Genomic DNA, 13,216 nt, shown 5'->3' on the forward strand with positions numbered 1-13,216 from the left:
AGCTCTGCTCTCTTTCCTGCTCACACTCCCTCAGGAAATCGATATCTCGCTTTGAATCACACACACACACTCACGCGCGCACACACACGAAAGCACAAACCACATGATTGCATGAGTCACAGATACGTATTACACAGACTCTAGTGCTTTCCTCTGCTGATTTACCTTAACTGTTTGGAGAACAGAGACGCGATGAAGAACATGCATGTTTTTCTTCAGTCCTTACAGATGTATTTCTCCCTGTGTTTCACATGTAATGTGATTTTAAAAGGGATTGATGACATGTAATCCGTTAAAATTGTGCCTAATAACCATGACTAATCTCCTGATGTGTAATCTCTCATTTTGAAAACATCCCATAACCCATAAATTACCAGTTTATAACAGATAATGGCTCCCAGACTAAGGTTTGTGTTTAATAAAATATACTCATTCTGTTCCGTTTTTGCCCCCTTAAAATTATAAGATTCTATCTACTTCTGAGTAGTTCTGAGATATTGAGCTTTAAAGTCTTAGAATTCCATACAGTTATACTGATAAACGGAACAAACCTCTTTTAGATATAATGTCCAAAAATGCATACTACTACATATATAACTACAAGAAACACCTCACCTCACCTTTTTAAGGTGTCACAGAATAAGAATATGTCAATAACTCAATTTTGACAAAAATGTCAGATAGAACCTTATAATTCTAAGGGGCCGTTTTATTTATAGGCTAATGCCACATACAGTACGAAAACAGTTCATACACCTTTGAATAGAATACATTAAATGATGCCTTAGTTGTATCTGTGATGAAATGTAAACCACCTTTTCCACTGAAGAACAGAAAAGTCAACAATCATCAAATCCCTCTTCTCTCTTCATCATGGTTTTGTACAGGAAATATGAAATGAATTCCATACTTGCCACAAAATCTAATCATAATGATTAGACTACTCTGTGAAATGACATACGAATGCTGATCCAAAGATTGCTGTAGGTTTGCATTACTGTAAGGTTTCTTGTGACAGAAGAGAAACAATCAAAGAAGAGATTGTATTTGAAGCTATATTTCTGTATACATTCCCATACATTAGTTTACAGAAAACAAATAAAAACATTAATCTTCTCTGATCTCCAGAGTGATTTTGTTGCATTTGATATATATATATATATATATATATACACACACATATCATTATGTTTCATATGATGCCTGAAATAGTGTTTCTCTTCAAAAAGATGACAAACAATTGCAGGGCAGATGTGCTGCACATAGTCTGTTGAACCTACAGCAAATAATGTTGTATTTGCAAATACCATACCAAGTATAGCAGCACAAAGGTACTTCACACATCTGACAAACATTTGGTCCTTAGACAATTTTACAATATTATATTTTATTTGTGAGTGAAAAATAAGTCTTTATATCACACAGAGAGAAGAAAGGCACTATTTTAAAGTTCAGAGTTTTGTCCTTTCTGATGCTGTTTAATGGAATCTCTAACTTTTCAATTTGTCTAATTTTTCTTATTCCTGGTGACAGATAACAGAAGAGAAGGAGAGTCAGATACAGCAACAACACCCTCTCACTCTTTTTCAGGCATACACAAATCAAGCCACATCAACAAGGGAAAATAAACAAATACATAAAAAAAGCACATTGCAAACTGTAACTGCAACCAACACAGACAACATCACTGCCCTTCATCACTCACTCAGGTGAATACTCCTCATCATCATCCACCAGCTCCTCAAAGCCTTTCCTGGTCCGGCCTCTGCTTTTTGACTTGCCAGCGGTCCTGTGGCTGTCAACTCCCGGCTGCTGCTCGTACTGGTACCCATGCTGGTACTGATGCTCTTCCTGGCACTGGTTCTGGTTCTGATAGCCGCTCTCCTCCCCTCCCCAGCCCTGATACGGGCTCTCAACTGTATCACCGTGAGGAAGGGAGTCCTCCTCCACAGTGAAGCTGTCGTCCACACCTGCGTCAAAACACTGGTAAGTGCTGGCGTGGGCCTCTTCCTCCTGGGCAAACAGCTCCAGAGAGCTCTTCCACATTCCATAGCCAAAGTAAATCAGCAGACCTGTCAGGAAGCATAGGAGCTAAACCTTTAGAAATATATTCAGTTTTATTCAGTCTTGAAGAAAAAAAACATTTAACATATTTTGGCCATTCAAAGCAAAACATCTTTACAAAAATAATACATAAAGCATACGTATGAGAGCCACATACCTATAGAGCACCACACCGCAAAGCGCACCCAGGTAATGCTGGAGAGCTTGAGCATCAGGTAGATGTTGACCAACATGGCCGCCACAGGCACAAAGGGCACACACGGCGCCATGTACGGCAGCTTCTTGCGACTCTCAGGCTGCCGTAGGATGATCACCAGCAGAGCGGCCATCTTGAAAGCGATGATCCCGACCAGCGGCACTAAGGCCCAGCGGGCCCCACCGGACTCTCGATCCAGGCCGTAGATGACGATAGACCACAGGAGGAAGGTGAGGACGAAGAGCAGGAGGACGCAGCTGGTGACTGTGCGACCTGTGGCTGGCGTGGGTCGGTCACTGGAGTCGGGCAGGCCCAGCCGCACCCGCAGGGTGTAGTAGTGGGGCCCCAGCACTCTCTTGAGCAGGGAGGAGGGCGCGCTGTCCACCTCCTCCCCCTCCAGGTTCTTTCCACTGATGCCGTAGCCCGAGCTGTCGGACTGGTACCCCAAGGGGTCTGAGCCGTCAATCAGCATCTCGTCATCGCCCTTGCCCGGCAGGTTCTTGGTGCCGCAGGTGTTGTTTGTGTCGTCGTCGTCGTCGTCGTGGTGATCCTTACCACCCTGGTATGCCTCCTGCTCACACTCGGCCAGCACCCCCTCCTTCCTCGTCTTGCCCACACTGCCGTCGTCGTCCTCCCCCGTCAGGTAGCCGCCGTGGCCCTGGAAGTCAGCCTGGTCAGGCTGGTAGCGCAGCAGGAGCACGCACACGGACACCAGCGTGTAGGCCAGCAGCGTGCCGATGGACATCATCTCGATCAGGTCCCGCAGGCTGACCAGCAGGGAGAGGAGCGCCGCCAGGGAGCCGGACACCACACACGCCACCACCGGCGTCTCCGTGTAGGGACTCACATGGGCTAAGAACCTGAGGTATGACTGGACTGTGTGAATGACCAGGCAGACTGTTCTCAAGTGCGTCATGTGCATATACTGTATGTGCATACAGGCAAATGTTGTATTCATGTTGTATTCATATTGTCATGCAATGCGTTATCCGTAACACCAAATATCAAATCAAATATCAAATACTAATCTCATGTGCAAAATAGATGGAACATACACACACATATGCATATACTGATACACACATATCCCACATATGGAAAAGAATCCCTATTCACCTGAAGAGAAGGCCATCCCCAGCCATGGCATAGATGACCCGTGGCATTGGGAACAGAGAACCCAGCAGACTGACGGTGAGACCAGCAATGGCACCTATGGCCACTATATACTTCCCCGCCATGAAGCCATGAATAGCAAACATCTCCATTAGTGGGGCATCGCCATCAATCAGATTATAAGGCACCATCAGCGTCAGGATAACACTAACCTAAATAAACATTACAGAACAAGAAACATTAAACTGTATATTTGTCATAGTCTTTTGGACTGTGATGACATAACAATATGACAAACCCAAAGTACTTTTAAATTCATCACATATGCTTTTACTAGAGTTATGGATTTGTATGTGCTTCACGATCATTATACGTTTTAAAAGTGTTGTTTAAAGGGAACTTTCTTGTCCAGAAAAAGTCAGATGAAAAAAGAAAACCTCTTACAGTGGAAAATATGCAGGTAGAACTGGCTACCACATCAATATTTAAAGAGTCTACAGTTAACAGAGCCTCAAGTCTCAATACTGAAACCTTAGAAACCTTAGGCAATCAACACACACAAAAAAGACCAAAACGATTACTTCTGATTGGATGCCAAATAATATTGCAGCATTTACTTGCTATAACAAGCTATGGTTTTATAACATATAAACTTCCATAATCAATATCCCTATTTGCTTGTGTGTGTGTGTGTGTGTGTGTGTGTGTGTGTGTGTGTGTGTGTGTGTGTGTGTGTGTGTGTGTTTGTGTGTGTGTGGGCAGGTGTGTGTGTGTGTGTGTGTGTGTGTGTGTGTGTGTGTGTGTGTGTGAGAGAGAGCACACTGACATTTTTTATGAAGATTCTATGCATATAGCATGCACATAAAAATGCCAGTGTGCTCTTTTACCATGTTGTTCAAATCTACACACGCATGTAAACATATTTTATATTATGCACACACACATACATACCCAGACACACACATACCCACCCACCCACACAGACACACACACATTTCAGGCTGCTGCATGTTCCCCAGTGTTCCTCAGTGGGTGTCGGGGGCAGGGGGAGTAGTGAATACTCACAGAGACGTAGGCAGTGAGGCAGGTGATAAGGGAGGCCGTGATGGCGTACGGGATGGACGTGTTGGGACTCTTGGCCTCCTCCCCTGTGGTGGCGATGATGTCAAACCCAATAAAGGCGTAAAAACAAGTAGCAGCACCCTGCATGACCTATAGTGACCCAGCAGGGGTTTACAAGCAAGGAAGAGGAGCCGAAAGCGTGGAATTAAAGAAGTGACAACACAAACATCTAAAGGTCTCAAGACTTTATATAAATGTTCCTTAGACAGGACAGTGATACATGAAATGTGACAAGGACACTGTGGAGACTGGATTGCATTTATATAACACTCTTCTACTCCTCTGAGCACTCAAAGCGCTTTAAGGAGTAATGCCTCACATTCACTCACACATTCATACACTGATGGTGGACGCTACCATGCAATGTGCCAGCAAGCACGTCACAGTTTGGAGTTCAGTGTCTTGCTTTAGATAGATAGACATGTATTGATCCTTTCAGAAATTCTTCTTGCACCATACAGCTCATCAGATAGACAGACAGACAACAGACCACAGACAACAGACAACAACAGGATCACTAAAGCCTCCCTCACCCCCACACAACAACAATACACAATACCAAGTATCTCTAAGTTATAAAATAGTAAAGTGCAGTATCATTAGCACCAGGGTGCTATCAGTAGTAAAGTGCAATATCATCAGTGACATTTTAATTATAATTGACTAATTATTCCAAAGTTCAGTATTATCACACAGAAAGTGGATCAAGTTATTTTCCCTAACTTATTCAGTAGTGTAATGTAGAGATGATTAGGACACTTCGACAGGATCTGGCACGAGCATTATAGACGTGAGGGTGTCGGACATTCTCTTACCCCTGACCAGCCGTAGGGTAGAAATCTACCTCCGTCCCAATTAGCCCCACTGATAAAGAAGAGGCCTGCGATCACCATGAAGACCCACACCACCAGGTTGACTATGTTGAGCACATTGTTGAGGGTCACAGAGTTCTTCACTCCCAGAGCCACAATGACAGTCACTATAATGGCGATGAGCAAAGCCAGCATGTCAGGATATGACTCCTCACCTTTGCCTGTTTAAACAAGAAAGTCGTCAAGTCATGAATGCCTTTGTTCACTTTTGTTTGTTACATGTGGATGTTAGCTGCTCTGTATTATTATGACCGCCGCGCAGCGAAGCGGCGGTCATATAGGTTTAGTCAGATTTTTTTTTTCTTTTTTTTTCGCATGCCCAAATTTCCGTCAAGGATTCCCGGGACACTGTAAGACCGGGGTACACGAAACTTGGTGGGCATGTAACCTCACATGGATAGCATGGAACCGTCATTTTTCGTTTTGATCTGTAGCCCCCCCGCTGGACTGGACCCCCCAAAAGGAGGGTAGGGCAGACACAGTTCTCTGTGAATATCGTGAGAACTGTAGGGCCTAGGATGACCATTTTTTTCCGTATGTTTGCCTCCAGGGGTCATGTTAACCCATTTCATGTGCACACATGTGCACAAACAGATACACACGCACACACATACATTCACAGTAATCATACGTATGACACATACTCACACAGTAGACATATGTACCATGCATGCACAGGCACATACGCAGGCACACACACAAGCACGCACACACACACACACACACACACACACACACACACACACACACACACATAACATAAACATGTACATGCACACAATTCAAGAATTTCTCAGAATTATGAACAGGCAAGATGGAGATGGGGTTGTATAAAATGAATTTTACATGTGAAATTTATGAACTAATCATGTTTTGGTACTTGTTGTCTAGCAGATACCAGTGAGAATTGAGTGTGGATAATGCAATTTAGTGAGACAGTTAGAATCATATAGGCCTTTCAGTGTGATTTATTTTTGTGGAAAAAATGTGCTGGACTGGGCGGTGAAGGTGAAGTGTGGCGTCTGCGCCTTTCGTCTAGTATTGAGGGCGGTGGACTGGGCGGTGGTCATATTTTGTACCTTGTACATCTAGTTAAATCATCATATTGGTCTATAAATGTTGCATTAAACAATTATTCAATTAATGTAACTGGCATACAATCATGTAAATAAAAAATATATAACATAATAACAAAAAATAATGTACCATGTAAATACCCCATATAATATAAAAATGAATGGCATTAAAGCCCATGTGAATGCTCACCCAGGCCGTTGAGAGTGCCCAAGTTGTTGATCATGAAGCGGCTAATGGTGTGATTGGCTAAGGAGTCAAACATACTGCTTAGAGCGCTGGCCCCCGCTGCCGTGCCAATCAAGTACTCCAGTATGAGGTTCCAGCCGATGAAGAAGGCCACAAACTCCCCCACTGTCACATAGCTATAGGTGTAGGCGGAGCCTGTTGTTTTCGGCACGCGGACGCCAAACTCTGCATAGCACACCCCTGGGTGGAAAAGCAACAAGAGAGAATAATAAATAATGTGCTTTGTTTTTCAAAAAAATATATTCCCTTTTTAAAACATGTTCAGTGTAAAGTAAGTGGTGTGGTCCTTTGTGCACATTTGTGAGCGTCAAAGACATGTGTCATTGACGCGCGGTCCCAATTGTTGGGCAGCACACAAAACCCCACATGCGCATTGATGACGCAATTCTCATCACGCACCGTGTGCACGGCACAAAGAGCCAGGAGCATGTCACAGCCTTAAGTCAAGACCACTGCTGATGCTGTTTATGTTTAAGACAATTTTTTTAAAAGAACACCCAGTCTGAATTCTCCTAGGTCAGATCAATGAAAAAGATCAATGAAATGAGGACAGTTAGCAGGAGACCCCCCTGAGTGACAATACAAATGAATCTGTGTATCTGTGGCTGTTTTTTAAGGGCATTCATATTTCAGAAGACTTCAGAGATGGCTTTGTGTGACACTGTGACAAATAGGCATTGCTGACAAACTTTCTATCTTATCCCAAATGTAATATGTTGCAACTCCTTTCATCCTAACAACTATACAATGAATCATACAATGTTTGTGGTGGTGTTTGAGAGCTGAACCAGTGGGAGGGTCTTACCTGACAGAATGGAAGCCACTGCAGCGATGACAAAAGACAAGATGACGCCAGGGCCGGCCATCTCCTTAGCAACAAGCCCTGCGACCACATACATGCCGGTGCCGACGCAGCTGCCCACGCCGAGCGACACCAGGTCCACGGTGGTCAGCACGCGGGCAAGCTTGGTGCCGTGCAGGTCCGCTGCGCCCTCCTGCATGGACTCCACGGGCTTGGTGCGCAGCATGCGTGAGTGCAGGCTGTACCAGGAGACCTCCCACTCCACCTGCCGTGGGTCCAGCTTGGCGAAAAGAGCACTCATCTTTCCGCTCAAGGTGGTATTTGATCAGACTTTAGTCCCTCAGGATGGAAGTGGTGGATCAGGGAGCGATTGAGAACACTTTGCGTCCGTGTTTGTTCTCCCTATTTACATATGCTGGGTTTGCTCTATATCCAACCCCAAACCAGGCTCCTGTGCTCTCTCTCTCTCTCTCTCTCAGAGAGGGTCCATCACTATTTCCTTCCGCATGGCTCTACAGGTAAAGTGGGCTCTGTCTTGCTTCTGATAAAAAAAACAGACATTTGAGGATGACAAAGAGTTAAGACAAAGGACAGGCTAAATCACCCACTGGAGAAGATGCATTCAGAACACCGTGATGATTTCTGCAAATGGCTTTCAGAGCTATCTTTGCACCTTAAGATTTGCTTTGATTTGTGCACAGTGGTGCAGTGAAAAACATAATCCAACACACAATTCACACAAGACCAAGCATGGTGACATAACAATAAACAAAGGCAATTAAAAGGCTATTAAAGCGGCATTTATGAATGCAGTGTGCTGCTATGGCGCTATGCCTCATTAGATTTGCAGACAAGCAGATGGGCTTTGCTAGCAGTGTGGTCCATTGTGAATGAAGGGCCACACAGGAAAACAATCCACAATAATGGACCCACAACAAATGCAATTTGTGCTTTTAAAAATGGCTCACAGGAAAACTATTCTTTATCACACACATGCCCATGCATATACACTGAAAGCAAATAAGTTAGAAGTAATAAGGCACCTAACACCTAATTAAATGTTTCACTACAATGGATGAAACCTTGGTATCACAACCTCCTTCTCTTGCTTATCTGGTGAAAGCAGTTTTTCCTTTTATGCCTTTATTTGTCACCCATCTCAGTCCAATTTTCCTCAACCTCCTCTTCTTCAATTTCCATTCATCAGCACAACTCTGTAGATCTTGTTCACTCTCACCTGGCTGACAGCATCAACTCATCTTTATTTTTTCCACTCCAGCACTCTAATGTGTATCTCTCTCTCTCTCTCTCTCTCTCTCTCTCTCTCTCTCTCTCTCTCTCACACACACACACACACACATACACACACACACACACACACACACACACACACACACGCACACACACACACACACACGCACAGACTCTCTACTGATACAGCTGCTGACTGATTTCTGTCTGAGGAGGGTGCTCAGGAGCAAAGCTGCCAGCGTGGTCTGTGGTAATTACCTCTGTATCTGACCTGTCTGTGTTAACAGGCTTGGACACTGGGCAGCCCCCGTGTCTAGCTGTAGCCTGGGCTGGCATGCTGGCTTCAGCTCCCTGCTGAGAGTCTGTGGTGTTTTACTCAGCCACGTCTGTGAGCAGCAGAGGGAGGCTGCCCCCCAACACACACACACACACACACACACACACACACACGACTAACAAGGGAGGCAGAGGGAGGGAAACACTTCGCTGAAGTAGTCCACACTAGTCAAGTGCCATTGCCACAGCAAGTCATTTTCTCCTTAGCGAAGTTATAATTACAGTAATCAGCTCTCTCTCAGTCTCTCACTCTGATTGGGTGACCTGCTCATTTCTCAGCTTTGAAGTTTGTCCAAAGGCTTTAGACTGCAGACTTGTAGTCACATACATTCTAAAAGGATTCTGTGAACAAGTTACAATTCATATGGAACATATAATGGAGCCGACTAATAACCCAGCGGTATCAGATATGGCAAATAGTGTGCCAAGGACCCGCTGATTTACATAACAATGGTAAGGATATTTAGGCAGCCTCTGTTCTGGGCATCGATACGCCTGAGGATTTATTTGCTCACACAGGTTGTTTGTGGAGATGATTCATAAGGCCTTGGCTGATGAGGGGCCATTTGATTAGGTTTGTCTTTTATGCGCAGACAAAGCATTGACGTCACAGCTGGGGTCTACAGGGAGTGCGTGGGCGGTGGAAGGCAGGAGAGAGGTGGTATGAAGAGGGGTGGGGGGTTAGATCTTGCAGACAACGAGGAGGAGGTGAGTCAACCCTCCCTCACGTCCAACAGAGCACCCCTGCTCGCTATAAAGCCCTCATGTCATCAGAGCTCACGCACAACAAAAGGCAACTGCTGAGTTTACAGAGACCAAGATCAGTATCACTGAAAAGGGAGAGTGACACTGCTGTAAGCTCTTACCTCCTTTGGTTAGAGCCAGAACTGAATTGCAGGACAAAAACCACGGAGACTGTGACTTTAATTTAAAAAAATTCTGCATCTACAGTATGGTAGGGGGGTACGGGCAGTGAAGGTGAGCCTAGTGTTACTAGATATCTCTCGGCTCAGGTAGCACAAACAACGGTCATTTATACATCCAATATAGAACACACTTACTGGCAGTAATGACACCCAACCTTTCAAATCCAGTCCACAAACACATTTTAATGCTTTGGTTCCTCTGAGCACATAGTGGAAACAGAGGCATATATTTTAGTCACAGCGGATGACAGCCTAGAACTCTCCTGTCCCTGCATGAAGCATTAGCTTTCAGAACTGATGGACGAACTGGAGCACATCCAGAAGCAGAGAATACAGGTCTCTTCAGTAGTACACATCCACTCCCGCCTCTCTCCCTTGCGGTGAAAAATGGCTAGTACACAACGCCTCTCAGAATATCACAAGGTCATATGATTCCCAAAGTTAGAGGGATGCGTCAGCATGAGTTTCAATAATCTAAGTAAAATATCAGGGCTGAAAGAACAGCAAGAGTAGAAAGTAACAGGTGAAAAGCAAATTATCCATGCACTTCAGCAATATAAGATTATATTTCCATCAGTTTCATCTACTGTCGTGGCCATAAAGGTGTGCATACACTAGCACACCGTCTAGGCTATTTTAACGTAATAAATGCATAATGTCAAGCTGCACAGACCATATCCTTGGCAAAATACATTACAGATGTTTAAAATGTAATGGATTGCACATATGATGGATTGCAGAGCAGGGAAGTGAACAGAAACATCTGATTGATATTTATTTCTATTTTTAGATCATCCATATTTGGATTCTCACTGTTCAATTAAATGAAATAACAGTAACGCGCCAATCTTCACAAAGTACAAATAGTCTATGAACTACATTACGGTAGCCTCGGCTGTCTGCCAGCGTGCCACTTGCCGTTTAATTTCAGTACCGCGGTCAGCGACCGGAAAACAATTTTGTTTGATTATTTTTTATTCAAGACAAATATCAACAAGAGTAAGACATGATCTAAAAGCTCAGTTTTCTGGTGGGTTCGAGTGACCATAGCAAACGCTATAGTAGGCAAGCCTAGTTGTGGTGAGATTTTTAAAATAGCATTACAAACACCCTACTTATAAAATGGACAAGGATCAAACCAACAGAATTGGTATTCTACTGCCTGTAGTCTACACTTCCTTCAACTCAAAACATCGACTATGTTTTGCCTTTTCAGCGACTGTGACATAATCAACATGTAATATTTATGAGAAAGATCAGTTTTCATTTCCTGGGCGTTGAGAGAAATAATTTCTATGTTGATGAAATAAAATACATATGCTACACATTGCCCATACAATTCCTTCAGAAGAACAACAATAAACAGACGGCTCTAGAAATGTGCGTCTCCAGAAGTTTATGAACACTTAGGTGAACACTAACTATGAACTATGACGCTGAGCTAAGAGCCACCCTAAACTTATAGCCTCCTATTTGGAACATTGTTCATTTTTGAATAGTTGAGTATAGTTCAGTATTTTTCCAATTAATATGTAGGTTCCTATTATTACCCTAACTTTTCATTTATTCCCTCGACCTTTATTAGAAATGCTAAAAACTTACCAAGGTGTCGCCATACAATGATCATGGTGCAATTGTTCAACTAAACTCCATTTCCAACGGTGTCCAGGAAGGATCCGAGCACAGTCAGTCTGATGGGCTGAGGTGGAAAGATGCCGAGCCTTCATGAATAATTCATGAGACCGTCTTTGTGATCAGAGCTAAATAAATTATTTAGCCACACCATGTCCCCATTCAGTAACTGCTTACGTCAATGACGCTTCAACGGCGCACAGCGTAGCTCTGTAGGCAGCCACACGATTGGTGTAACTCGTTTAGCGGTGCGTGCGCTAAATTATGTTTGTGGGAAAAGTCAAGGCTGATTTTCCGTCGAGAAAATGTTGACTATAGGCTAAGGCTGCACTGAGAGTTAGAGTAAACTGTGGTCTATTTATCTTTACTTGGGAACAACCCAGCTGTGATCTTATGGAAACCTACACTTTCTCTCCCTCTTACCAGTCATGACATGAGGAGCTGTCATTGGCCAGTCAGCCAGCTTAGTTTGGGTGGATTTTAAAGGCTGCGCCTATTCAATACAATCTAGTCTATCCGTGAGTGTTGTTGTGCTGCGCAAACTCAGTGAAGTCTGTCTGTCATTGTTGTTTTTCGTCCTAAAGAGATATTCCCTGAGGTAGATTTGATGAAACAATTAAAATATTTTGTCTTAATCTCTTAATGATGCTGGCGCTCTGTGTCCTCTCTAAATGCACAGGCCTATATGTCTACTTGATCATGCAAAGGCTACTCCACCTTGAGTGTTAAAAACAGTTTATAGGCCTACCCAGTTTCAGAGTTGACAGGTCTTTACAGTCTTTGACATGTGCATACAATTTTAAAAAGTCAGACCGAACAACAGTTGTGTCATTGCAAACAACCCTCCGCTATATGTTTTTTGCAGTTGATAAAAAAGGAATATTACAAATTCATTTTTTTATTAACCCCCACCCTGCTCCCACATGATATACCTCATCCCCACCCTCTTGAAATTCAAGTGGATCTCAGGTTCCCCTTGCAACAAGAAAGGTTGCCATGGTGACATAGCATAGAGTGTGCATCCAGCAAATGCGTTGCTCTGGCCAAGCTCTCTAACATGCATCAAGGAGAATGGATGTGGCCTGGATTTAACAGATCCATCATTCACAGGTGGCATTGATATCCAAGAGAAAGGAAATATTAGTTTTGAGAAGACTATAAATGATTCACCAATTGTTGTTATGTTAAAGTATTTTAAAAAATATTTCCTGTCTGGTTAAAAGACTTCTACTTCATCTTTATTTTCTCCACTCCACTTCTCCATTCTCTCTGTGTCTCTCTCTCTCTCTTGACTGATACAGCTGTTGACTGATTTCTGTCTGAGGAGGGTGCTCAGGAGCAAAGCTGCCAGCGTGGTCTGTGGTAATAACCTCTGTATCTGACCTGTCTGTGTTAACAGGCTTGGACACTGGGCAGCCCCCGTGTCTAGCTGTAGCCTGGGCTGGCATGCTGGCTTCAGCTCCCTGCTGAGAGTCTGTGGTGTTTTACTCAGCCACGTCTGTGAGCAGCAGAGGGAGGCTCCTGTCAGTCAAACAAACAAGGAGAGTTTTTTGCAAAACCATTTTTTTGCCTGATGATG

General features: G+C 43.8%; 1 protein-coding gene across 1 annotated transcript; it reads right to left on the bottom strand.

Moving 5' to 3' along the window:
* Window positions 1–1,424: 1,424 nt before the first annotated feature.
* On the bottom strand, window positions 1,425–11,669 carry slc7a14b (solute carrier family 7 member 14b). The gene is made up of 8 exons (XM_076291312.1): window positions 11,608–11,669; window positions 7,496–8,033; window positions 6,634–6,870; window positions 5,311–5,528; window positions 4,439–4,585; window positions 3,377–3,585; window positions 2,222–3,120; window positions 1,425–2,072 (listed from the first exon to the last, which is right to left on the bottom strand). Exons 2-8 carry the CDS (start codon window positions 7,791–7,793, stop codon window positions 1,702–1,704), a joined length of 2,379 nt encoding a protein of 792 aa, XP_076147427.1. The 5' UTR covers window positions 7,794–8,033; window positions 11,608–11,669; the 3' UTR covers window positions 1,425–1,701.
* Between the last annotated feature and the right edge of the window lie 1,547 nt (window positions 11,670–13,216).

Source organism: Alosa pseudoharengus, unplaced genomic scaffold, assembly GCF_046254945.1.
Source record: "Alosa pseudoharengus isolate Yale_2024_CS ecotype anadromous, Long Island Sound unplaced genomic scaffold, YU_APseudo_1.1 YU_APseudo_1.1_scf_18, whole genome shotgun sequence".
Taxonomy (NCBI): Eukaryota; Metazoa; Chordata; class Actinopteri; order Clupeiformes; family Clupeidae; genus Alosa; species Alosa pseudoharengus.

Coding starts and splice junctions, on each gene's coding strand:
- slc7a14b (XM_076291312.1), bottom strand. CDS start 7,793: ATGAGTGCTCTTTTCGCCAAGCTGGACCCACGGCAGGTGGAGTGGGAG. Junction 5,529..6,633: donor GGGCACTCTCAACGGCCTGG/GTGAGCATTCAC, acceptor TTGTTTAAACAG/GCAAAGGTGAGGAGTCATAT. Junction 2,073..2,221: donor TGCGGTGTGGTGCTCTATAG/GTATGTGGCTCT, acceptor GCTTCCTGACAG/GTCTGCTGATTTACTTTGGC.